The sequence below is a fragment of the Megalobrama amblycephala genome, linkage group LG17 (genome assembly GCF_018812025.1).
Source record: "Megalobrama amblycephala isolate DHTTF-2021 linkage group LG17, ASM1881202v1, whole genome shotgun sequence".
Classification (NCBI taxonomy): domain Eukaryota; kingdom Metazoa; phylum Chordata; class Actinopteri; order Cypriniformes; family Xenocyprididae; genus Megalobrama; species Megalobrama amblycephala.
Window position 1 is genome coordinate 32265595 of NC_063060.1, and position 27887 is coordinate 32293481.

At 37.1% G+C, this 27887-nt stretch overlaps 1 protein-coding gene across 3 annotated transcripts; it reads left to right on the plus strand.

Moving 5' to 3' along the window:
- The first annotated feature begins 202 nt into the window (after positions 1 to 202).
- On the plus strand, positions 203 to 26811 carry palm1b (paralemmin 1b). 3 transcript variants are annotated; one of them, XM_048163961.1, is made up of 7 exons: positions 203 to 342; positions 14562 to 14607; positions 18144 to 18224; positions 24296 to 24417; positions 24519 to 24591; positions 24696 to 24717; positions 25087 to 26811. In XM_048163961.1, the coding sequence occupies exons 2-7, from the start codon at positions 14563 to 14565 to the stop codon at positions 25491 to 25493; spliced, it is 750 nt and encodes a 249-aa protein (XP_048019918.1). In that variant the 5' UTR covers positions 203 to 342; position 14562; the 3' UTR covers positions 25494 to 26811. The 3 variants fall into 3 exon arrangements, with proteins under 3 accessions (XP_048019918.1, XP_048019920.1, XP_048019917.1); XM_048163963.1 differs by lacking the exon at positions 203 to 342 and adding an exon at positions 7105 to 7703 and having other exon boundaries at positions 25090 to 26811; XM_048163960.1 differs by lacking the exon at positions 203 to 342 and adding an exon at positions 7108 to 7703.
- Positions 26812 to 27887: the final 1076 nt, after the last annotated feature.

The following is a 27887-nucleotide window of genomic DNA, read 5'->3' on the forward strand; positions in this document are numbered from 1 at the left end:
AAATGGTTATTTAAAATGTATATTCTACTCCGTATCTACTTTCATGTGAATGTGCGACTGTATTCATTAGCCGCTAAGGGTCGTGGCCAATAGAGGGCGCTAGGGCTCCCGGCCTGAACCATTAAAACCATAAAACACACACACACACACACACACACAGACACACAGAGCTCTAGGGCGATAGAAATTCACGATATAAACATATTCAAGATATGGCACAAAATTTAGCCAGTCAGGGTGCTCGAATCTAATCCGAAAAGCTGCCCCCGTAGACTGTGACAAGGGCGGGGTGTGTGCACCAGTGTCTCACTAGTAAAGTTTTGATGGATGACTATTGTCAAGGTAAGACACGAGCAGCCCATTTTAAAATTGTCGAGTCCTTTATAATGGAGTCTCGCGGAAAAAGCAATGTTTTGGAGGAGTTTGCGAGGGTCAGTGGCGTTTATGTAGCTACATAGCCTACTCCTACTGTATCAAACTCTCCAAGCACAGACACGAACACTTGCTCTGACAAAGGAAGTGTTCACTGATGCTGTCTACTCACCTTCATATCATTGCATTTAGCTGTGTTTGTAATTCTGAACGGATCCGTATAGTAGCTATATGTAGTCAGGTCAAGGCGGCTGATATAGTGGTCTTTTGGCATGTCCATGTGGTCCTCTTTGGTATCGCACATTGACTTGTAATTACCGTATATATAAAAAAGCTCTAAACAAATTTAACATTTATTTTTTCCTCGCAGTTTTTGCTGTTGCAGTGTGAACATACATGCAGTGTGAATTAGGAAAAGTAAAAATGATTTTTAATTTGAAAAGCTTGCAGAAAATACAGAAGTGAGAAGCATCCTCAAACTTAAAGGATTAGTTCACTTTCAAATTAAAATTTCCTGATAATTTACTTCACCCCCATGTCATCCAAGATGTTCATATCTTTTTTTCTTCAGTCGAAAAGAAATTAAGGGTTTTTGATGAGAATATTCCAGGACTTTTCTCCATATAGTGGACTTCAATGGAGCCCCAACAGTTGAAGATCAAAATTACAGTTTACAGCGATCCCAGACGAGAAATAAGGGTCTTATCTAGAGAAACCATTGCTCATTTTCTAATTTTTTATTATTTTTTTATTTTATGTTTTAACCATAAATGTTAATCTTGAACTAGCTCTCTTCTTCTTCTCTATTTGAATTCCAGCAGTGTATACACTTCTAAGTGTATTACTGCCCTCCACAGGTCAAAGTTTGAACTAAATTGTCATATACAATATGCTAGTGCAAGTATATAACAATTAGTTCAAATTTTGACCTGTGGAGGGCAGTAATACACTCAGCAGTGTTCACACTGACGGAATTCTAATAGAGAAGAAGAGAGCTAGTTCAAGATCAGCATTTATTGTTAAAATTTATATAATTTTTAATTATTTTTTTTTAGAAAATGAGCGATGGTTTCTCTAGATAAGACCCTTATTTCTCATCTGGGATCGTGTAGAATGCTTTGAAGCTGCAATGAAACTGTAATTTTGACCTTCAACTGTTTGGGCTCCACTGAAGTCCACTATATGGAGAAACAATCCTGGAATGTTTTCATCAAAAACCTTAATTTCTTTTCGACTGAAGAAGGAAAGACATGAACATCTTGGATGACATGGGGGTAAGGAAATTATCAGGAAATTTTAATTTGAAAGTGAACTAATCCTTTAATCCAGAACTTGATAAAACTTTTATCATTATTTCAAATGTTTCAAGCCTCTCAAAATCTATAGTCATATTTTCCCCTATGTCAACTGTTTCTTTAACTTTTGCTGTTTAGTGAATCATACTGGGATGTTTTCTGAAATTGTTCATACAGAGAGGAAGGTGCTGGACTATTCCCACCCCATTACATGTCCAGAAAGGAGGAGCTGCAGCCTTACCTCTAGAAAATTTTACACCAGCCTCCACTAGCTGCTATTGGTAAATAACCAGAAGAAAGTACAGTAAACACTAAAACTATTTGTGCTACAATGATACGATAGCTAATAAATTAAAAGGGTCCTATTATGCCCCTTTTTACAAGATGTAATATAGGCCTTAGTCTCAGGCATAGCTTGTCATTTGAGCTAGGGGGGGACCAGGCTCGCCGGTGGAAAATTAATAGAAATGACCATTCTTTCTAAAGAAAGTATATAAAAGTAGGCTAAAAATGTAATAAAAAACCTGGTTTGATTCAGTGTTAAAACAATATAATAAAGAAAACCAATAGGATTTTTCCATTGGCTTTTGAATTATTGCAAAAAAAAAAAAAACTTTATGATGCATGTTACAAATTTTGTCCATCAAGATAATTGTCACAGATGAAGTGGACTAGTGCTTAGGTCAGGGGTTCCCAAACACATTCCTGGAATCTCCCCAGCACTGACTGCACATTTTGCATGTCTCCTTTATCTGACACACCCATTTCAGGTCTTGGAGTCTCGACTAATGAGCTGATGATCTGAATCAGGTGTGTTTGATTAAGGAGACATGGAAAACATGCAGTGTTGGGGAGGCTCCAGGAATGTGTTTGGGAACCCCTGGTGTAGATCATTTGTGATTAATGTCCCCGACAATATCTGTAGTCCCATTTAGCAACCTGTTAGCAACCTCAGACACGTAAAAGCTTTAAAAAATAACGAGTGGGGTATTACTTGTGTGTTTTATGTCATAGAATAAAACTTGAAAATATATTGAGCTTGTGTTCACCATAGGCCTTATTTCAGGCTTTTAACCAAAATCCCATTAAAAAAAAAAAAAAAAAAAACTTGTTTCTAGGTTTTGGCCCACAATAATACATCATCCCTCCAGCACTGTATATGGCGACTCTCGTCCTGCAGCTAAAAGAGACAGTCAATTGTTTGTTCACTGTGGAATGTGAATGTGCAATAGCTGGCTTGAAAAAAAATATTATTGTATGATTTAAGCTAAAAAAGTATGTTGTATGATTTAAGCTTTTATTTTACATTGTTGTTGGGTTTTATTTGTGATTTGGAATATGTTACTTCAAAGTAATCTTCTTGACCAACAGTTTTGGATCTTTTGATGTTTAACCATTCAAGTAAATTGGAAATCCAAACAATTTGCAGTCACACTCACTGCGGACCATTCGGAAGGGCTCATTCCTATGCCCTAATCCCTTCAAAGGGTTTACCCTCCGGAATGAGAGCTTCGAAGGGATGAAGGAACGGAACAGACTTCTGCGTCATCTCAAAGGTGCCGTCTTTTCAAAAGATGTAAGTCTAAGGTGTCCCCTGAATGTGTCTGTGAAGTTTCAGATCAAAATACCCCATAGATTTTTTTTAATTAATTTTTTTAACTGCCTAATTTGGGCCATCATTAACTATGCGCCGATTCAGGCTGCGCGGCCCCTTTAAATCTCTCGCTCCCTGCCCTCCCGAGCTCTCGAATATAAGTGCGGTTATACAGTGCATAAACAAAGTTCACACAGCTAATATAACCCTCAAATGGATCTTTACAAGATGTTCGTAATTCACGCTGCATGCATGCATCAATTCCTGTGAGTATAGTATTTATTTGGATGTTTACATTTGATTCTGAATGAGTTTGAGGCTATATGCTCTGTGGCTAACGGGCTAATACTACACTGTTGGAGAGATTTATAAAGAATGAAGTTGTGTTTATGAATTATACAGACTGCAAGTGTTTAAAAATGAAAATAGCGACGGCTCTTGTCTCCGCGAATACAGTAATAAACGATGGTAACTTTAACCACATTTAACAGTACATTAGCAACATGCTAACGAAACATTTAGAAAGACAGTTTACAAATATCACTAAAAATATCATGTAATCATGGATCATGTCAGTTATTATCGCTCCATCTGCCATTTTTCGCTATTGTTCTTGCTTGCTTACCTAGTCTGATGATTCAGCTGTGCACAGATCCAGACGTTAATACTGGCTGCCCTTGTGTAATCCCTTGAACATGAGATGGCATATGCAAATATTGAGGGCGTACATATTAATGATCCCGACTGTTACGTAACAGTCGGTGTTATGTTGAGATTCGCCTGTTTTCCGGAGGTCTTTTAAACAAATGAGATTTACATAAGAAAGAGAAAGCAATGGTGTTTGAGACTCACTGTATGTCTTTTCCATGTACTGAACTCTTGTTATTCAACTATGCCGAGGTAAATTCAATTTTTGATTCTAGGGCACCTTTAACATGACAATCAAGGAAGCGTACGCTGGTTAACCCCCCAAAAAACACGCATTTTGTTTAATATTAGTTTATTTATTTATTTACGTTAAATATAATGTATACTGTGTCTATGTATTTGAAGCATTTGAATGGACTGATAAATTCCATTGAAGTACAATATAATTTTGACCATAATAATGTACCAAATCTAACTCGTATAAATATTACAGTAGTATAGAAAAATACTATACATACATTTATTGGTAAAATCGAACTCCGTACCCATCTGTGACATCAAACAACTTCCCTGTGCAAAGTATCATGGGGGCTTGAAGTGTCCTTCATTCCGAAGGGCCCTTTGAAGTGGCCAGTTTTGAGCTCTTCGGTTTGGAATGGCCCTTCAATATGGCGGCCATGATTGTTTTCACTCCGAAGTGCCCTTCGGAGGTCGATATATCCTGTTTGGAACGCACCAATAGTTTGGGTCTGCTTAAAGGTGCAGTAAACGATTTCTGAAAAAAGCTGTTGAAAGTGGATTGGACCAAGCACCACAACAAACTTGTAACCAGTCAGCAATAGGAGGCATATCTGCTGATGATGGGGAGGAGAGAGAGTGAGCAAGAGGGAGATTTGAAGAAAGACTGTTGAAATAGAGATGGCTCAGAGACATTACAAAAGACAAAAGGTCAGCGGAATATTAATGGAAAAAGAAGGGCAAGAGCTTTAGGACCTACGTTAATGTTAGAAAAGCTTTCCAACGCTGGAGAGACCTAAGCGGAAAGCGGACGTCAAGGTTGCGTTGTTTCTGCTTCACCCGTGAGTAACATTGGTTTTGAGTGCGAACTCTTGCTCTTATACTTGTGTACTGTATGTAAATTTTTTTGTTCTTCCTTGTCATGCGTTCATCATCTTTACTTTATCATAGCAGAAGCGAAGCAAAATAAAGCTTTGTGAAAAATAAAGAGATATCCACTCTTGCATTGCATGTTTGTGCATTTCAGGGGTGGAACAATGAAGGGAGGGGTGTGTTTGTTTGGGTTGATTTCAAAATATCAACAATGATTCTCAGAAATTGCTTACTAATACTGCACCTGGAAAAATCTAACCCTTAGCATTTCAGTTCATCTCAGTGGCAGTTGTTTGGCTAGCACATCAAAAATGTATGTAGGATATTTAGAATACAATTTTTTGAATAGGTGTCAATGGAGAAAACTGCTTTTCTTCACATTTGAAAAAAAAAACGTATTGTGCTGCACTTTTACCTGCATATTGCTAAAACTGTTAACAATGGACTCGAGATGAACTTGAATCTATCTGGTTGTTCTCCTCCTAACATTGGGCTTCTTCAGAAGGATAACTAGAGACCAACAGAAGCTACTCACAACAGGACCAGTACAAGGTTGGCTAAAATTTAATTCTTATTATTATTTCTTCTGGTGTTCATGACTAACAGTATCTAACATTTCATGTTGTTATTGATTCCTCATAACCACTTTAAACTGTGAATGTAGCACTTTACAATAAGTAGTTGACATTAGTTAATGCATTAACTATCAATGAGCAATACATTAGTTACAGTATCTTTGTTAAAGGGTTAGTTCACCCAAAAATGAAAATTCTGTCATTAATGACACCCTCATGTCGTTCCAAACCTGTAAGACCTCCATTATTCTTTGGAACACAGTTCAAGATATTTTAGATTTAGTCCGAGAGCTTTCTGTCCCTCCATTGAAAATGTATGTACGGTATACTGTCCATGTCCAGAAAGGTAATAAAAACATCATTAAAGTAGTCCATGTGACATCAGTGGGTTAGTTAGAATTTTTTGAAGCATCTAAAATACATTTTGGTCCAAAAATAACAAAAACTACGACTTTATTCAGCATTGTCTTCTCTTCCGGGTCTGTTGTATATCCGCTTTCACTCCACAGTGACGCTGCTTCTTCTTCTTCTTTCCTGTTTTACGGCGGTTGGCATCCAGCTTATTGGTGCATTACCGCCCCCTTCTGCTCCGGACAGTGACGCTGATGACGTGTTATCTAGTGCGCCCGAGCTTCATTTACAGTCTGAGGGAGACGCACGCTGTTTTCAAGCTATTCTACATTGTTTGTATTTTGGTATTGCTATATTTTTTAAAATGATGCGTAGGTGTGCATGTCGCGGATGTCCTAATCGTGTCACTGTCCGGAGCAGAAGGGGGCGGTAATGCACCAATAAGCTGGATGCCAACCGCCGTAAAACAGGAAAGAAGAAGAAGAAGAAGCAGCGTCACTGTGGAGTGAAAGCGGATATACAATAGACCCGGAAGAGAAGACAATGCTGAATAAAGTTGTAGTTTTTGTTATTTTTGGACCAAAATGTATTTTAGATGCTTCAAAAAATTCTAACTAACCCACTGATGTCACATGGACTACTTTGATGATGTTTTTATTACCTTTCTGGACATGGACAGTATACCGTACATACATTTTCAATGGAGGGACAGAAAGCTCTCGGACTAAATCTAAAATATCTTAAACTGTGTTCCGAAGATGAACAAAGGTCTTACGGGTTTGGAACGACATGAGGGTGAGTCATTAATGACAGAATTTTCATTTTTGGGTGAACTAACCCTTTAATGATAATAAATAAAAGTGCAACTATTATTGTATTAGTAAATGTGCAAATTAATATTAACTAAGAAAAAGAAATGCTTTAGAAGTATTTTCATTGTTAGTTCATGTTAACTATAGTTAACTAATGTTAACGAATGACTTAATTGTAAAGTGCCACTGAGGAAAAAAAAAATCTCTGAATGCTTTTGGTATAATTTCACTTTATTCCTTATTATAGTATAGCTAATAACATATTTGGAAATACTGAGAATTTCTAACCTAAATTTCCAACAATGTTAACATAAATAAAAGGTGTAAAATAATAATAGTTAAAAAAGGAGAACAGGTTTATGAACATTTAAATAGTAGTAGTCTGTGAGGTAAACATGACATGAGCAATAACAGGAAAAAAACATCCCCAATACAATAACTTAAAACTAGAATTTTGTTGTAAACCCTCCATCAATCTATGCTTCGAGTCTGTGTTTACATGGTTTATTCAGCCCTTCAAGTGTCCGGAGGGAGGCGTATCCAAGCATCTCTTCTCGCTCTCACTAGGAGGAGGAGATGCCAGACATTGCCCTTAACACGCTCGCGGAATAACTGTCGCGCGGGAAACAAAGGCTTGGCTGCTGTGGAGTCAACAGTCGCGCGCTCCATCCTGAAGCCATGTGAGAGATCTGCTGCTGCAAAGGGACACCAGAACACATTCACCGTCGGGTTGAGCGCCGCTCCCCGGAAAACAGACCACACGTCCCCGCCAACAGCCGTATCTGCAACACGAGAGAATAACCGAATTAATGCCCATCATCAGATAGTAGTAGCTCAGTCATATTGATCGCCTGTATCGTTTACGCCTCCGAGCGGGGGTTTGGTTTTTTCTGAGCGGGCGCGAGAGAAACATTCGCTGTCGAAAGGGAACGGGTCTGACCATTGAGTAAGTATTCATTTCAGAACAATTGTTATTTTCCTGCGGGTTTTATTGTCTTTCGTTTCCTGACATTATGTTTTGTTGTTATACTGTAGGCTTGGCATTGCAATGGCGCTTTAAATCGTCTGAATGTCTTGTTACATTGCAATAACCGCGAAAATAACAGGACTGAAATGTAGCAATGCGATATAAGTGACATTTACCTCTTCGAAGAAAGTACATATGGCTTGATAAAATATATAAAGGTTGCGTTTTTAACATATGTTTACATAAATTGTAGCACAAGCCCAATAACACGCTGGTGCGTTTTGCAGCGCATCCCCGCGTTAAAGCGGTACGTGCTCGGGTGTGGGAGAACCACATCTAGTAATATACTGATGAAAATGGGTGGGATGATCCAATATGGCCGTGCAGACCTGAATTTAGCAGTATATGTTAAATATATTGGTATTCAATTGGATTTTGGTCATTTAATAGTTCGGAAATCTGAAAATAATTCCCCCGCGCGCGAAATCAAATACGCTTCACGTTGAGCTTCTCTTCTGACAGGCTTATGATGCGTTTTTTTCCCTGTCAAATCTTCTCCACACCCACCGCGTCCATCGTGCGCTCATTCCCCAGCTGGAAACGCTTTATTTTCGCCAAGGGCAAGAATGAGAACTATGAAGTATTTTGTATTATACACATTACGTAAAATAGTTTGTTGTTTATCTTGAATAACTGTGAAATTTATCGTTTGGTGTGGAGAACAACAAGACGCACATGAAGAAAGAATGGAAGAGTGTTGTCAATCCTATTACAAATCCAATGCCAAAGCTTTGTCAGTCAACTTTACGCTTCCATGAACATTTGAGGCACTAGGTCATTGGAGCCACCAAAGCAGGCTCCTGACAAAAAGAAGAAGAAAAAATCAATGAGATGCTTTTGAAATTGGGGTAGGTGCTCTATAAAGTGCATTAGAAATTGTTGAGAATTAGTGAATTAGAATTCTCAAGCTCAATTCTCAAGGAATGTCTTATGAATAGTTTAGAATAGTTTAATTTATAATTAAAACAAGGTCTGTGGGTATTAACTTGCAGAAGCATTCACATTGTTGTTTAATAAGGTGAGAGGTATTTCTTTAATGTGAATATTGTCATAAGGACTTCAGCGCTGCAACCCCTTGAAACTTATTAAAAATATTAAAGCTGGCATGAAATGGAAATTCAGCCTATCTATTTTCTAAATAAACATTACATATCTTATTGTAAACAATTCATCCATGCATATGTCTCATTTTAAAAAGTTTTTGACCTTTTAATGCTTAATCAAAATGTCTTAACTGGACCTTCCGGCGAAAACGACTTCTATCTGGTGACGTATGCATGACTTCTCCAGTCATTTAGTCCAATTTAACCCAGCCCCTGAAAACTTGGGTGAGAATTTTACGTCATCGTTCATTCTGAATGCATTAGTTCAGAAGCCAGGCCTGCATCTATCTGTTATATAATTTACAGCATAAATTGCATGTAGTCATATTTTAAACATGATTTTTTTGAAGCTACTGATGTGTTTTATAAGAAAATGCTACTGAAAACTTAAGTGTTTCAACTTTGTCTATAATGTCTGTGCCAGTTTTCAAACACAGCAACCCTTATCTGCCTGGGTCCCCAGCCCACATTCCTTGCTGAGAAGCATTTATAATTAGAGGCTATTGGAAATAGCCTCTAATTCATTTAGATTTTTTTTTAAATTAATATAAAGTTTTCCCCATCAATATATACTCAGTGGCACAAGTGTATTAAAATACTTTACATGTTCCTTAAATTATGAAATCTGGTGTTACGCAAGTGGTTATATGGTCACATGGGATCTGTCACTTCATGGGTGTGGCCATCCAGCAGCAAGGACTCCTGACAGCTGCCGTGATTTGACACGGTTAAAATTGGACAGCTCTGGACTATCACTGATATTTTAACCTCTCACCTATATCTCTTCTTTTTCTATCAGAACTCTGTAGCAGATAATAGCCTGTAACAGACTCTCCTCATTTACTCAAGCCCTTCCTGCTCACTCCAGCCATAATGAAAATATCTTAATGACTGCTACTAAACATGAGTGCACACTTAATGACTCACTTTTTCACAATTGTCCAATTTAGAGGAGACTTTTTACAATAACTAATGTCCATTTAAACATTTTTGAAAGAGGGGACTCTGTTTGCATATGGAAATCCACTTAAATTTTATGAATGCAGTCATCTCTAACTGTTAACCAGAAGGTTCCAGTGAGAGAAACCACTGAAGTGTTACCAGCCATTAAGTGTGACCTACATTCTATATGCTTGAAATATATATGCATGCGCTAACAGCTGTAGGAGGTACCCTCCCTTCCTTTTTTTCTCCCCATGGTTGGTTGGGCCCTGGCTCATGGCATGTCTCAAAAAAAGGGAGTGCATGAAACTATTGGTACTGTCCTTTACCAGACAAGCTGGACCTTCTCAAAATCCTCATGCTGAAGTTTCTCAAGTCTCCCTCCCACATTCCTTGCAATCAAATAGCACTTAGTATGGAACAGTGTTTTTGTCAGTCCAAGAGTTAGTTCGGGTGGCCTTTTTAGCTCTTAGAGGATAAGTTTTTATTTCTTGAACATGCATAATTTTGTGACATTTATAAAAAATGCCAAATGTCCCCTAATTTGTTTCTTAACTGCTACCAGAAACAGTTTTTTTTACAACGTAAACAGCGTAGGAGAATGACGGTATAGAAGTAATTGTTGAATAAAGTCGTTTTTTTGTTTGTTTGTTTGTTTTTGCGCACAAAAAGTATACTCATAACTTCATAACATTAAGGTTGAACCACTGTAGTCACGTTGACTATTTTTGTCTTCACTACTTTTCTGAGCCTTGAATGACGGTAATTACGTTGCTTTCTATGGGGGATAAAAAAAACCTCTTGGATTTAATCAAAAATATCATAAAGACCCCCTGTAGTGAAAATCAAGTTTTTAATGTTGTTCATATGTCTATCTGGTGTTTTTAAAATGCTTTAAGACAAACCGTATATATATTAGTCAACACCATTGCTGAGTATTTTCGCTTTAAAACTGCAGTAAACCAAACACCGTCTCAAACCCGCGGTTTGAAATCGCTGGTGTTTCTGACGTCACAAACTACCTTGTAACCAATCATGTCAACGTGCCGGCGGGCTTTAGCATATCATTAACTGACCGCGCAAGGGAGTCTCAAATGAAGGTTATCCCAGTATATTTTTCTGTTGATATGAAAAATCGGCTAGATTTGGCAATATGGCGGGTATATGATGTATATTACCTTCTTATGATGAACTGTATGCCTCTCTCCACTGACGTTCTGAGTTGTTCAAAGCATTTCTAAGGATACCGATTGTTAGAAGGTAGCTGTCTGACTCGTGAATGTAAATATGGTTTGTATAACATTAGCAACACATTATTAGCTGTTTGATAACACAGTCAAGCAAAAGGCTAATCATATTAATTACCGTTTTGTGTCCGACGTAAAAAGCGATAGCATTGTGCAGCTTTTACACCAGTAAGTGGATCTCATCTGAGCTTGTGCAAGTGAGTGAAGGCAGGCTAATTAGCATATTTATAGATCCGTGTATATTAAATGAGGCGAGGGTGTAGAGTTACATTCAAGCTATTTTAAGGCATTTAAGAATTTTTTTACAGAGGAAAAAAAAAAAAACGTTTAAATATGTAATTTTGGTGATCAGAGATGAGTTTTAAGGGATAAAATTATTGACTACAGGGGGACTTTAATTTGTCTTCCGAATGTGTTACGGGTTTGGAACAACATGACAGAAATTTAATTTTTGGGTGAACTGACCCTTTAATTTGCATCATATAACCTATAATTGCCTTCCCCATTCAGACGGTGATACAAACGGACATGTCCACATTTAAGTATTTCAATGGAAAGTTTTCCCTCTTACAGCAGATTTAGTTCACAAATAACTGACAATCATGAACTAAATATGATTTCATTGACAATAGTCAATATTAATATTCGTAAGTAAATTACTTTTCGCCCAATCAGTTGCTCGCACATTCAAGCTCCACTGATATCCCTGTTCTTGGCTCATTTCGGATCACTGAATCAGTGAGTTTTTGACTCTCAAGAACAGTTGCAATTGGATCAGTCCAATTCGCAAATGAATTGTTCAGTGTTATTTGTGAACCAATTCAGCAGGTTCAGTGTAAAGAAGCAACTCGTTCACGAATCGGACGTCAATCTTGCATTTCAGAAGGGGTGTCGATTTCTTCAGTTCAAAATAATGAGGAACAATACTCTTTTATGGAATGTAGTGACGTAAAACGTATGATATTATGCTTTGAAATGAAGTAAAAATAAAAGTTTCCCGAAATAAAAATAATCTGATAAAGTACAGATATTTCAGATGTAGTTAAGTACAGTAACAAAGTAGAAATACCTTTTTTTACTGTCCAGCACTGTTCAGGTGGTATGATTTGCTCGGGCCTTAAAATTGAGTTATGTATCCTACAAGCCATTAAAATCTAGGACTCTCAGGAGATATTTACATCACCATTACTGCATCTGAGGAATGAAGAATTGTTATTGGAACCTAATGCATAAATGGGACCTGACATTTTTGTCACCCCAAAGTTTATTGCATATACACAAAAAGGAAGCCTTTGGTCAATGTTGAGGCATGTTTTTTATGCATTCGATTTTCTCTATAGAAATCTAGCCACGATTATCTATTGGCTGCTCTTTGTCACTTTTGGCATTTTAAACACTTTTGTTGGCCAGTGAGTGAACCAGTGAAAAGGTCACAGCATGGCTTCAATGTGTTGCCCAGCAGTTGACTAGAGAGGGGAAACAAGCTGTAAGATAAGTGCACCCACACTGGAGACTTCACAGATTGGATAAAGCTGGCCAGCGTTGTGTTTTTCCTGGACTCCCAAGTGCTTTTCCAATGCTGTCAATGAGATGTGGCGAAAGGAAATGGCTGCATGGTGTTGAAACTTTTCAAAGAGTTTCTCCTCATTCTTCCATTCCTAAGCCACTGATGCAGTGTTGTTCTAATTTGCATAGAGTTTTAGAACGAGTTAAATTTATTGCTGATGAGTTGTAAACCCAACTAAAGAGCTGGTAAGATTATGAGCAAGTTATTGAGTGGAAGAGGATTATGAAACAATACCAACACACTATTATAAATTTGTGAAAATAATCTGAAGTGGCCATAACATTTAAATACAGTCAAGTCCAAAGGTTATGGAAATGATTAAAAATACTGGATAAAAAGGTTTTTATTCAGTAATCAATCCCTGTAAAAGAAAAATGAATTTCACTGCTCAAATGGTAGGGACCCTGTTAGACCTTGAGCAAATGCTTATGCGTGTTTTGTCAACTGTTATCTCTGAATCATTTGCTTAAAGCTTTTGTTACAGTCCATGTTGCTCCACTTTTCATGAGTGGGTTTGCTCCATGAATCATCTTCGGCGTGAGCTCAAGTGCTGCACTTGTCACTATCTGCACTAGTGATTTAAAATGCAGGTGTTAATGCAACATTGTGCGTTTTACACTGAGTAGTGGGTCTGGGTTGAGCTTGAGTTCAACAGTTATTCCATCAGTCAGCAGTTAATTCTTTGGTCTGAATGTACAGAAGTGAATCAATTAAGCTATTGCTTCAATTTCATCTTGAACGATCAGTTCCATTGAGTGATTCTTTAGGTCTGAATTTAGAGAGAGATAACATATCGACAAACATTCCCTGTGAGGGAGTGAACATGTGACTGGCTCTGCTCGGAAGGGCCATTGAGATCACTAATCAGCTGGATGACTCTCCCCTACAGCCATTTTCAGGAGAGAAGCTCTTTCTCTGTGGACCAGCGCAAAACCCTGCAGTAAAACAGGCTTTGACAAAAGACATCATTGTGCCAGGTTCAGCATGGCCTTCCACTACCCATCTCCCCATTCCATGGTTGACCTCTTTTTTTTATCCATGTGTCCCTTTTCCTTTGATATTTTGTTTCTACGTTTCCTCAATCCATGCATTGTATGTTTTGGCTTCCTCTCACAGGATGCCTGTCAATGTAGCAATGTAGTATATAACCACAAATGGATGGTCATGTTTGGACTGCTTGTATTGATGTTTTTGCTCAACCTTGCCCCTATATTACAAATGCAAATAGGAGATTTGGTTTCTCATTTGCAGTATGCATACCCATGTTAAAGTCAAACTGAACTAGTGAGATTATAAAGCGTTTGCCTTATAATCTCTCCAGCAACGTTGGTCTTCCCTCAGCTTTATGTTGGAGTTCTGGAATCAATTTAGGGAGGAATGCAAAGGACTGTTAACAGTTTTGAAATTTGCATGCCATTCATAACTTCTCCCTTCATTGCTGTTGGACTGGTGTGCTGGACACTGCTGTGAAAATGATTTGCAATATATATCGGTGCATATCTGGAGATCGATTTCTGAGAAGAGAAAAAGTGCTGCCCGCTTCTTTTATCGATTTCTATCGATCTGCTTTCCCTCGAAGGAGAGAAGTGCAAAACACTATTGACAGGCTGGACTCATATTTTACATGAGCGCAGCATGCGTAGACATAAGACAGGGTCCATCTGTAATGCTTTGTGAAAGTGTACAAGATGTTAGTTCATTTTGCAGGGAAAGGAACACAGTCTTCAATAGGAAATGATGTGTGTCTAAAGATCAGGCAGGGATCTGGCCATGCATTATTGAACAAAAAATATTATATTGAATTCTTTGAAGAAAGGCTATGGTTTCCGGTAAATGGGAAGTGATCCTCATCACTCCATTACTCCTGTTGTGTCTGCTGTTTTATCAAAAATGTAATTTCACTGCATTTTTTTTGCAGGATGTCGGAAGATTTGTCACAGCAAGATAGACTGCGGGCCATTGCTGTAAGTAAATAATTACACTAATTCTAATTTATTTATATTAGGACAACTAATCAAAAGTAATTGATAATAAAAAATAATGAATTTCATTTTCGATTAGTCAGGTCTGTGCACTAGGCAAGGCGTGGAGAATAAGTGACAACATTTCTGTCTGAAAAATGCATTTAAAAATCACAGAACTGCTGTGGGAAAAGTGCACGACCAAGGTTGTAGTAAGCATTGAAACAGATGTAGAATAATGAATAATACTGAATTGAATATACACTGCTATTCGATAAGTTTTCTTTTATTCAGCAGGGATGCATTCATTGTTCAAAAGTGACATTAAAGACATTTATAATGTTACAAAAGATTTCTATTTTAAATAAATGCTGTTCTTTTTAACTTTCTGCTCATTAAAGGATCCTGAAATTCAGCTTTGCCACCACAGGAATACGTTACATTTTAATATTTTAAATTGTAATAAATTTTTCACAGTATTATTGTTTTATTGTATCTTGGACCAAATATAGGCAGCCTTGGTTAGAATAAGAGACTTTTTATATGCCAACTTTTGTCTCTTGGTTGGCATAAAATTTTTTTGCCAACCCCTAACATTTGAACGGTAGTGTATACCAAAAATATATCATAGTATTGTCAAAATAAATGAATAAGCCCTTATTTTTGTGAACAAAATTCCTCATTACACAGCTTGGTTGTGTACAAACCCGATTCCAAAAAAGTTGGGACACTGTACAAATTGTGAATAAAAAAGGAATGCAATAATTTACAAATCTCATAAACTTATATTTTATTCACAATAGAATATAGATAACATATCAAATGTTGAAAGTGAGACATTTTGAAATGTCATGCCAAATATTGGCTCATTTTGGATTTCATGAGAGCTACACATTCCAAAAAAGTTGGGACAGGTAGCAATAAGAGGCTGGAAAAGTTAAATGTACATATAAGGAACAGCTGGAGGACCAATTTGCAACTTATTAGGTCAATTGGCAACATGATTGGGTATAAAAAGAGCCTCTCAGAGTGCCAGTGTCTCTCAGAAGTCAAGATGGGCAGAGGATCACCAATTCCCCCAATGCTGTGGCGAAAAATAGTGGAGCAATATCAGAAAGGAGTTTCTCAGAGAAAAATTGCAAAGAGTTTGAAGTTATTATCATCTACCGTGCATAATATCATCCAAAGATTCAGAGAATCTGGAACAATCTCTGTGCGTAAGGGTCAAGGCCGGAAAACCATACTGGATGCCCGTGATTTTCGGGCCCTTAGACGGCACTGCATCACATACAGGAATGCTACTGTAATGGAAATCACAACATGGGCTCAGGAATACTTCCAGAAAACATTGTCGGTGAACACAATCCACCGTGCCATTCGCCGTTGCCGGCTAAAACTCTATAGGTCAAAGAAGAAGCCATATCTAAACATGATCCAGAAGCGCAGGTGTTTTCTCTGGGCCAAGGCTCATTTAAAATGGACTGTGGCAAAGTGGAAAACTGTTCTGTGGTCAGACGAATTAAAATTTGAAGTTCTTTTTGGAAAACTGGGATGCCATGTCATCCGGACTAAAGAGGACAAGGACAACCCAAGTTGTTATCAGCGTTCAGTTCAGAAGCCTGCATCTCTGATGGTATGGGGTTGCATGAGTGCGTGTGGCATGGGCAGCTTACACATCTGGAAAGGCACCATCAATGCTGAAAGGTATATCCAAGTTCTAGAACAACATATATTCCCATCCAGATGTCGTCTCTTTCAGGGAAGACCTTGCATTTTCCAACATGACAATGCCAGACCACATACTGCATCAGTTACAACATCATGGCTGCGTAGAAGAAGGATCCGGGTACTGAAATGGCCAGCCTGCAGTCCAGATCTTTCACCCATAGAAAATATTTAGCGCATCATAAAAAGAGGAAGATGCGACAAAGAAGACCTAAGACAGTTGAGCAACTAGAAGCCTGTATTAGACAAGAATGGGAATACATTCCTATTCCTAAACTTAAGCAACTTGTCTCCTCAGTCCCCAGACGTTTGCAGACTGTTATAAAAAGAAGAGGGGATGCCACACAGCTGTAAACATGGCCTTGTCCCAACTTTTTTGAGATGTGTTGATGCCATGAAATTTAAAATCAACTTATTTTTCCCTTAAAATGATACATTTTCTCAGTTTAAACATTTGATATGTCTATGTTGTATTCTGAATAAAATATTGAAAATTGAAATCATTGCATTCTGTTTTTATTCACAATTTGTACAGTGTCCCAACTTTTTTGGAATCGGGTTTGTAAATAGTATGAGGACAAATGTCAGGATACAGATCTGATGCACAGAAGGCCTAAATGATGTTAGTCTCTTGAGGCATTATGCTCCTACAGTATGTCAATGACCATCTATAAAGGCTAATGCATGTCTAGCCATCAGCACTAAAGCACTCCTGTGTGTTTAATTATTGATGGGCTTAGCATTGTTTTGTGAACAACCAGACTAATGTTGCCTTCAACTCTTCCTCTTCATCCATCTTCTGAGAAGTGGAGACTTCCTGGATGAATGTGCATTGTCAAGAGTTTTATTGGGAGTTCTGCTTTTCAGTTTAATGAAACTCTGGCTACAGTATGTTCACATAGGTTAGCAGAATACAGCAATCAGTTCTGTTTAAAAGCACTTAATACGGCTTTATGTCATTGGAAGCCACTGTCTTCCATCTGAGCTTCTTCTTTTGGTTTTGTTGCCTGTGCATCACCCAAAGGCTGCACTATACATTCAGTCAAAAAAATATTCTACGCCTCGATTGGACTTGTTAAATCTAAACGTTTTGATTAAGATAGAACTTTCTCTTGTTATGAAAGCCAAAATGTTTTATATTTACTTCATTCACTTTCACTATGGCTACTACAGGTGTTGTTTAGAGCTACTGTGAAAATAGAAAAGGCCTCTCCTGTAAGCTGTTGTATGAACAGGACAATTCGAATCAGACCTGTTAGTAAGTGTATTTAATAAATATTATATATTTATATTTTAATAAATATATATGTAGTCAAATTTATACATCTGCATTAGGTTTGTAACATGGTTATTATAGTTAACTAAAACTAAAACCATTTAAAAAACATTTTTGTTGCTTGAAATAAAATAAACGTTAACTAAAATAAAAGAACATAAAATATTAAATAACTTATTTTATTTTGATCTAGTTCCCAAACTATTTTATGTACTAAAATAACTAAAACTAGAATAAAATTAACAAAAACTATATAGACATATTAAAAAATAATAAAAATGACAAAAGCACAACAAAATTACTAAAACGTTAAATGAAATGAAAAAGAAAATTGTAGATATAAAAATAAAAACGAATTAAAAATATTAATAAAACTAGTAATATCTCATGATACTGAAACAACATGAATATAACTATAATCCTATAATAATGGATTCTTACCATTTCTTTAAATCAGTTTTGTTAACTGAGATTCGCACAGAAGTTATTTGACAAGTTTGATATCTTTCAGCAGTTTAATATTTTGTCTGTTTTTTAGGAGAAGAGAAAGAGGGATGCTGAGATTGAGAACAAAAGAAGACAATTGGAGGATGACCGTAGACAACTTCAGCATCTCAAGGTATCAAGACATAACAGCTGATATGTTTTCAAAGCCGAGCAGGTGTGTGTTTGCCATTGTCACTGTGTCATCATTCAGACTGCTGTCAGAGGCTTTCACCCAGATGTTAAGGGTCAGAGTGCCGTGGCGTGTCTTTCTTATGTAATTAAATTTACTGTCCGTCTAGTCCCACACTTCATATTTCTATTTAAAGCCCTGGTGTTGAAATTCATAAAGTAAGAAAATGAGAATTTTGTGAGATTTTGAAGTTGCTGAAAGGAGAGGGGGAAGTTTTAACAGCAGTTTCCTGTTTGAGGGGACAAGGGAAAAAATCTGTATCCTCCCTTTAAGTAAAGTTCTGCCTTGTTTTGGTAAGTCTAAGTTTGTCTCTTACAAATTTTCAGTTTTAAAAGACTCATGTACATTCATGAGAACCTTTTACTTTTTATTACCATTTTTAATTAATGTATTTAAATGAATCCATTCTACCACAAGGTAGTTGTAAACCCTAATAAGTTGAGTCCAAGGGCATAGGTTTGATTTTGACAAGGGAGGTGTCACACCAAGTTGCAGGAATACACAAAGAAGATAAACATCAGGTTCAAAGGCTTTAATAATCCACACTAGAAAACCCAAATAACAGCAGGTAGACAAATGCAACCATAAGCACAAACAAGACTGGATAACTGAGGAGTGAACAAACAGCAACTTAAGTACAAGGCAAATGAATGAAATAATGATAAACACCTGTGCAGATCAAATTAATCACCATGACAACTGATAAGTGGCGGGAAATTAGACAAAGAAATCAGGAAACGGAATAAAAACAAACTGAAAGTCCATGATAATGAAACAGAAAACAAGATAACTAAAAGTCTGTGACAGAGAGGACTTAAAAGATTTTTGACCGTAATTTCATGTCATCTAAAGCCACTCATTACATCTGATTCTGATTATGCAAACAACATTACAATTTTCTGTACTTCATGATAGAGCATGTAAACAAGCATACGTTCTTAACTGGAAAAAAAAGTATTTACCATTATTCAAGGATTGACATAACATTTTTTTAGTCTATATTGACTTCAATTAATCTATTCTGTAATGTTATAAGTTAAATGTAAGTAATGATGACAAGGTAGCAGTTTAACTTTAAAGGGTTTGCCATTCCTACACTATTTATGTTGTATAGACAGAGCAGTGCTTTCGGGTTCTACGTCAGAATGCCGACTTAGTGTTGGCCGACACCGTACATGTGAGCACCACGACGCATGCGTGTGATGCTGACGCAGGAGCCGGTCAATAATGAGTCTGCGTTCAGAAGGAGTATAGGAGAATGACAGGGGAGAGTAGAAATTGTTGAATAAAGTCGTTATTTTTGTCTTGTTTTTGCACGCAAAAAGTATTTTCGTCGCTTCATAACGTTAAGGTTGAGCCACTGTAGTCACATGGACTATTTTAACAATGTCTTTACTACCTTTCTGGACCTTGAATGTGGTAATTATGTTGCTTTCAATGGGGGATATAAAAAAAACCTCTCTGATTTCATCAAAAATATCTTAATTTGTGTTCTGAAGATGAGCTAAGGTCATACGGGTTTGGAACGACATGAGGGTGAGTAATTAATAACAGAAATTTCATTTTTGATTGAACTAACCCTTTAACTTTACTCTATCCATAGTGCAACCGTTAGCTACCACGTAAATTGTAATTGGCACGGTGCGAACTGCTGTGTTTTTTGGGGGTCAGAGTGCTCTTAATGATGCAGTACATCACTTTATTTAAATATTAAAAATTAATTGCTCTATACAGGATTGCACACATTGCTGCATATAGTTGGACTCGTACAAAAATAATACCACTCAATCATTACTTAAGATCCACTAGAAGTAACTCTCAGTATCTTTGCATCACCACAAGTAATATCAACTTATTCTACTAACCCTAATCTAACAGTCTTCTACAGTCTACTAATACTCTAATGAGGGTTAGCTGACATGTAGTGGGCCATCGAAATAAAGTGTAACCGATTATGCTGCCAAATAAGTTAAAGAAAATGATAATTCTGTCATTAATTACTCACCCTCATGTCATTCCAAACCCACAAATGAAGATCTTTTTGATGAAATCTGACTGCATTCTGTCCCTCCATAGACTTGCCTTCATGCCTTCACAACTAGAACTTTGACGCTTCAAAAAGTTCAAGAGATTCGTAAAATGAATCCATATGAAACAAGCGGTTTAGTCCAAATTTTCTGAAGAGACACAATCGCTTTATATAATGAGTGGATTGAATGAGGTTCATCCCCCACGTTTGAGCTTCCAGAAGAGGTTTGTACTTGCACGTCATTCTGGTTGGGTTGAGCTGTATATGTTCCCTGATGTGAATTTTGTATGAGGATTTTTATTATTTGACAGCAGCCAAACAATCAGGAGGTTATAAAAATAGTTCATTAATGAGTGTATGTATCGCATATGTCATTCTTTTCATGATTACACAATTATCTCTGGATGCCTGCATACAATATTACCCCAGTTATTTTCATCATTCATACCAAACTATGAAAACTGCAAAATTTATGCAAATCCTTAAGTTCCCAAGTCTGCTGCAGAGGATCCATGGTCAAAAATAGTTTGCCTGCGTGCCTATCCTCATCTCCCAAATATCCGGCAAGGCGATTGTTTCCCTTTTGTTATCTGTCACAACGTGATATTTTTTGTTTGTTAGTTTTATACCTGCCATTGTTTTTTGTGCATAAGGGATTTTGCTCAATAGGGAACAATGGAACAGGCCTTAGTTTCCTACTGAGCGAGACTCAGATCCTTTGTCCTACCCTCTGTGCTGGGATTGTATTGCGTGTGCATGTGGATGGGTGTGAACATGTGGTGATGTCAGCATATCTGTCACCATGCCAGAATTCGCGGTCACAAAGCCAGAGCGGAGGGTGGGGGCTGAGGGACGAGAACGAGAGCAGGAGAGGGTCAGTTTGGACTGTTTCGAATATGGACAGTTATGTCACAAGATATTATATGAAACTGAGAAATTGTTGCTAATTCTGTGTGAAGGATTACCCAGCTTCATAAGAAAAGGGAGTAGGTTAGAGTTTTAAGGAAGCATAACGAATTGTAAGATCTAATGTTAAAGGGTGTTTTTTCCATTTGGTAATTTTCAGACTGCACACAAAAATGTCAGTAAGTGCCTCAGTCTTTTTGAGTTCATGTGACAGCTTTTTCATGGCTCTTTCTTTTTCTTTTTTTCAGAGTCTGCGAATCTGTTTTTCTTGTGATGATCATGACAGTTTTAAATGTCCATTAAGTAATATTTTTAGTTAATTTGTCTTTTTTTGGCAACTAGGAAAGAAATGTCTTGAGTATAGTAGTGATAAAGCAGGTACCAGTAGGATGAAATTACTGTAGAGAGCAATGGTACATGTCCCAGTGGGCTGGTTGAAGAGAATAAGTTCCAACATCCTCAGACCGGCCCATTTACAATACAGTGATGGATACTGTGCTGCTTGTTTTTTTTTTTTTTTTTTTTTTTTTTCCTCTCCATTCGCTTCCTTCTTGTCTAGCTGATGAGGTCTTTTGTCTGTCCATTGACCTTTTTCCTTATGCTTTTGTTATTTTTGTGGTCTTGACCTCACCTTCCCCCTCTTCCTTTCATCCCACTCTACTTTTTTCTTTCTTTTCATTTTCTCCAGAGGCCTGTCTGAATGAATCTTTCAGATGTTCAGCCTTGCAGAGCTCAGACACTACTGTCTGTACAGTAGACAGTGTAAGAACGAAAGAAGGATGAAAAAGGGACATCAAACCTGACAACATCCTCATATAATTGTATAAGTTTGTGATCCAAACTTATATATTTATTCTCATATAATGTCATCTTCCTATTTTTTGCTCAACAGGTGTTATCAAGCACTCTGTGATGTTTCTCTTCGGTTTTGCCTTATCATTGGCCTTTGGTTCACTGTTTGATGTTCAGCAGATGTTTGTTTTTATCTGCTGCAGCTTTGCTGTCTTTGCTGCACTAGAATAGAAACAGCACTGTTTGTATGCTAAACTAGTTTGTCTTGAATAAGCTTAATCTTATGCCATTAATCATTGGTGCTCATTTGTTTTGTTTTGTTTACATTTTTGCTTTCTTAATGTGGCATTTCCTAATGAGACATGATATTGTATGAAAACAAATGTAGGGCAGTCTTTGTTTTTATCCATATGACAGGTGACTGGATGGAACGGGTTGAGATTTCTAAGAACTCAATAGACATCCAGTGTGCCAGAATGCCTTGCATTGCTAATTGTGGTCCAGTGCCATTTCTAGTGCCACCTCTGCTTGTACCCAAAATATCATCCTTCCCTGTGCCAGAAAAAGTTCTTTGTTTCTTACCAACATGGACTAGAAGCTCTGTCATGAAGCCCTGTTTTAGCAGGCGCCTGTCAAAATGTTTCACTATCCAGAAATGTGCATAGTGTGCATTAGCTGGCATGGAGAATGCCCTAAAGTGAAAAACTAATGGACAGCTAATGGTCATGTGCTACACTAACCTTAATGGTCCAGATATGTTTACGTCAGCACAATCAATCAGACTGACATAATCTCATTTTCAAGAGCTCATTTTGTTAATATTGTGCATTTATGGACCATTATATATATTTATAGATGTACTACTGTTCAAAAGTTTGGGGTCAGTATGATTTTTTTTTTTTTTAATGATTTTGAAATAAGTCATTTAAACTCACCAAGGCTGTATTTATACAAATACAGTAAAAATGGTAATATGAAAGTACAAATGCAATTTCAAACAACTGTTTTCTTTTTGAATATATTTTAAAGGGAACCTGTTATGCCCCTTTTCACAAGATGTAATACAAGTCTCTGGTGTACCCAGAATGTGTCTGTGACGTTTCAGCTCAAAATACCCCACAGATAATTTATTATAGCTTGTCAAATTTACACCCTATTTGGGTGTGAGCAAAATCATGCCATTTTGTGTGTGTCCCTTTAAATGCAAATGAGCTGCTGCTACTAGCCCCCTTTCCAGAAGAGGGCGGAGCTTTAACAGCTCACATTTCAGATACTCAATCTGAAACTCAATTCCCAAAACGGAATTGGACACAATGCAACTGGACGTTTCTGAATGGTTAATGGATAAATTTATGTAGTTATTGTGGAGTAAAGTTGATTCAACTCATCGACTAGCATGTACCGTCATAAATCCAGCGTTGAACTGACCCTCGTTTGTGATGCAGTCCTGCGTAATATGATTTGCGCAAATATATAACACTTTACCGACTTTATTTGGCACATTTCCTTCATAAATAAAAATTCAACCACAGTGTCCTCAGTAGCTCAGATGCCGAGAGTCTATGGAGACTCTTATGTTCATTTGGTATATCCAACAACAGAACATTTGTAATGTTTTTGGCGCAGACATTGTATATCTCCAGCTGCTACAGCAAGGAAACAGAAATGGGCGTGTCATGGGCGAGGCTTCCCCCTACTCTTACGTAAGAATAGGGGGAAATCTAGAACCGCTTGTTTGGAGAGACTGTTTATGATTTATGGGGATTATAAAATAAGGAGTGGGTGGATTTTTACCATCATAGGCTGGTTGTTTACACACACTGTGGACACACATCAGTGTTCAAACACCTTATAAAAGTGATGTTTGCATAATAATTCCTCTTTAAAATGTAATTTATTCCTGTGATGGCATAGCTGAATTTTCTGCATCATTACTCCAGTCTTCAGTGTCACATGATTCTTCAGAAATCATTCTAATATGGCGATTTGATGCTCAAGAAACATTTATTATTATTTACAATGTTGAAAACAGTTGTGCTGCTTAATATTTTTGTGGAAACCTTGATACATTTTAGGATTGTTGATGAATAGAACTATTTAAAACAAATCTTTTGTAACAGTTCAAATGTTTTACTGTCACTTTTGATCAATTTAATGCATGATTACTGAATAAAATTGTTCATTTTTTTATCTTACTGACCCCAAACTTTTGTGCAGTAGTGTGTTGTTTAAGTGATGTTAACTTCTCTAAAAAGAAATCTCTAAGCTAAATGGCCTCTTTTGACAGTCAAAGGCATTGAGAGAGAGATGGCTGTTGGACGGAGCGCCATCCAGTGGAGAGGACGAGGCACAGAAACAACTACAAGAGGATGAAGCCAAGACCAAACTACTGGAACAGACCATCCTCAGGTTAAGACCAGCCATTTAGCATTTTTATACCTTCCAGACAAAAATCTAGCACACATTGCTGCATATAGTTAATGTTTACGTATAATTTTTTTTATTAACAGACTAGAACAGGAGATTGATGAGCTTGAGAGTGGCGTCCCTTTGAATAAAGGAGATAAACAGGGCAATGAAAATGTAAGATATTAAGTTTGCTCAATGTTTTGCATATCTGTTAAGTTTAGCTAAGGTTTTAAAGCAAATGATAATACTGACTTTCTGTCATATGTCTTCTCTGCTAGGCACCTGATGGTCCAGTGAAGGGTGAGTGCCAAAATACTTTGTCTATTTCAATATTTTGAGTTCTCCGTCATCTCTGTTTTTACACGGTATTGCACAAAATGGAATTTGACAAAAAAGGATTGCCTTGTTTCAAACAGTTATCAGTTTGTTTGCAATTATGGTCACTGTGTAATTTCACTGTTGTCATGTGAAAGAGCCCCCGGGTCGAACAGAGTTCAGTGAACGTTCATATTATAAGCTTATTAATAAAATACAGAATAGCAGCTCCTGAAAAATAAAAACTCTTATATAAATATTTAATCTGAATGTCCGTTTAACCTCAATAACTGATTATTCACATTTGACATAAACAGCAGCGAAAGCTAAATGAGTCTCGTTCTCTGTCCCCAGCAGTTGAGAATGGCATACAGCAGCCCAGTCCTAATGCAGATCAAAATAGCAAGAAACAGATCACAGGCATTGAGGCAAAGCTGCAGTGCACCAATCCTGATGTAGCCATTGAGAATGCCAGCGCAGAGCATCCCGTCACCATGGTGTTCATGGGCTACAAGAATGTAGAGGATGAGGCTGAGACCAAGAAGGCACTGGGCATAGAGGAGACAGTCAAAGCTGAATTTGTGGTCATTGAGGACGGCGAGAACAAAGGTGGAAACGAAGGGGCCAAAGAGGACCAGGCCCCGCCAAACGGCAGTGCCTCCAGTCCTGACAAAGCTCAGGATGAGGCCAAGAAGGAGGAATCAAAAGAAGAGGGCAATTCGAAAGAAAAGCAGCCGTGCAAGTGCTGCACAGTCATGTGAGTGCGGCTGCTCACCCTGAAGTTTTGACTCTGGCGGAAAACTGACCCCCTGACCATAGCGCAACAATGAATGAGTATACCCCGTATACTTATAATTAACTTTTGTTGTCTAGTATGTATTTCTTTTTTTATTTCTATTAATATTTTTCTATATTTCTGTCTTGACATTTATATATCTATATATACATATATTTTCATTATGTAATGAAGTCCAGTATTTTACTTGTTGAAGAACAGAAAAATGAGGACCACAACAGACAACAACATAGTTAAAAGAACATCTTTGTGGCCCTCACCCTTATTTTGTTTTAAGAAAAATAAGATGAACATCTCAATATATGAACTAGCTATTTATCTCCCGTATACATTTGTGTTTCTAAGATATTACTTTATTATTGAGAAGAAATTACTATATTGATATTACAATGTTATGCTTTTAATATATATTTTGAGCCTTTTGTTTTGTTTTTATTATGTTTTGGGGTTTTTTTTTTTTTTTTTTTGCCAAATCATCTCAGACCACTGTGAACACTGGTACATAGAGTGTAGTCTTCGTCCACAGTCATACATTCTGCATTACACCTCATAGTAGGCCAATATGTTTGTAAATATGATCCATTTATTTATGACTGTTCATGCCATGATAGAATACATTTAATCATTTTGTTTTAAATAGGCTGCTGTAATTACCCCCAGATCTTGATTATATCCACAGCAGCTGCTTTAACAGTAAATCACGTTTTATAGGCCAAATAATATTTACAAGATAGCCCATTTTAAACTCATTCTCTTTTCTACATGAAGGATAACATTGTTAAATATAATTGTAATCAATATTCATTTTTGAAAATGTTATAACATTGCAATGCCTCATATTACATATATGTAGTCCATATTGTCAAAATGCATTCTTACTGTATGTAAAATATATCTTAATATCATTTGAAAAAAAAAAATGCATTGTTTGAAGTTGAGGGTGTTAAATGGGTTGCTGTAAGATGCCCTCAATTTAACAAGAGTCCAAAATGAATGTTTCAATGTTCAGGCAGGTTGTTCACAATAATGAATCAATTTTTCGTGTTAATTCAAGTTAAATAGTCTGGGGTCTAAAACATGTTTCTCATTCCAAGACCAACAGCTTTGTAAATGTAGTTTTGCTGTCTTTATGATATTTCAATTTAATGAATTATTTCATGTGTTGTGGATATCAGATAATGTCATGAGTTATAGGTGCTTTATTGATATGGCCAATGCCTGTTATGGTCCAAGTGTTTAAAACAGGAACAATGACAATAAAACAAAAAAAGTGTTTGTTTACACTTATGTATCAGTAATTCTTTGATAATTATATTTTCCCTCACCTGCAATCAATGAAGTCTGACACAGTTACAAAGGGTAAGTCATTTGGAAAACAAATTGTTTAGATTTGCCAAGGGACATGATGATGATGATACTGTCAGTTACAAAGTTTCTGTGAAAAAGGCTCTGATATTACCGTCATTGTTTCAGATGTAATGACTTCAAATTCTGTATCAAACTCAATTCATGATTGCAGAATATTCAACAGACATCCTATCAAAAAAACACATTTCAAAGGGACCCACATGGGCCTCAGAAGCTTTCTAATATGTAAAGGTTGCCATCTGCAGGCTGATATCTAGTTTGGTTACCAGTGAAGCGGCAGTTTGTAGGCTAAAATGATGCTACTCACTACTACTGTCATTTTATATTCAGAGCTGGTGTGAGGGAGGGGGTGGGGGCGGAACATCCCAGGCCCTGTGATGAGGGGGCCCTACTGTGGTCTTAGCCCTCATCTGGGCTACTTATTGGGCCAGAAGAAGGGGAGGCCCACCCATTAAACTTTTTTCAAGGCACATACATTTTTGTGACAGTGCTGAGTATAGTAGCGCTACAAGATGGTAAGTGAATGACTCAAAGAGTCTGACTGAGTACATGGGTAATAATAACACTATAATACCTCAATGACAAAAATTGGCCAACTTTAAGGGACAGTTCACCCCAAAATGGAGATTCTGTCTTCATTTACTCACCCTTGTGCCCTTCCAAAACAGATAAAGTGCCATACGCTTTTTGAACATTCTTCTGCGTAACACAAAATAAGTTATTTTGAAGAATGTTGGTAACCAAATGGTTTTGGTGACCATTGACTTATGTGGATAAAACAAAACACTTAAACATTTCTCAAAATATTTACTTTTGTGTTCAACAGGAGAAGAATGAAATGCAGAAGAAAGAACATTTTCATTTTTGGATGAACATTCTAATCTCACACTAAACCATCCATGCATAGAACAATATTTAAAGGTGTTAGAAGTGGTTCAAGCTAATAAATTTATTTGTTCAGTGTCTTTAGGGTTTTGTCTAGTCGTGTTTA

What these genes read in the sequence shown, in the direction of transcription:
- palm1b (XM_048163961.1), top strand. Translation starts at nt 14,563, where the DNA reads ATGTCGGAAGATTTGTCACAGCAAGATAGACTGCGGGCCATTGCT. An exon ending in ATAGACTGCGGGCCATTGCT is followed by an intron (nt 14,608 to 18,143) that starts GTAAGTAAATAA and finishes TCTGTTTTTTAG; the next exon opens with GAGAAGAGAAAGAGGGATGC. An exon ending in GACAACTTCAGCATCTCAAG is followed by an intron (nt 18,225 to 24,295) that starts GTATCAAGACAT and finishes CTCTTTTGACAG; the next exon opens with TCAAAGGCATTGAGAGAGAG.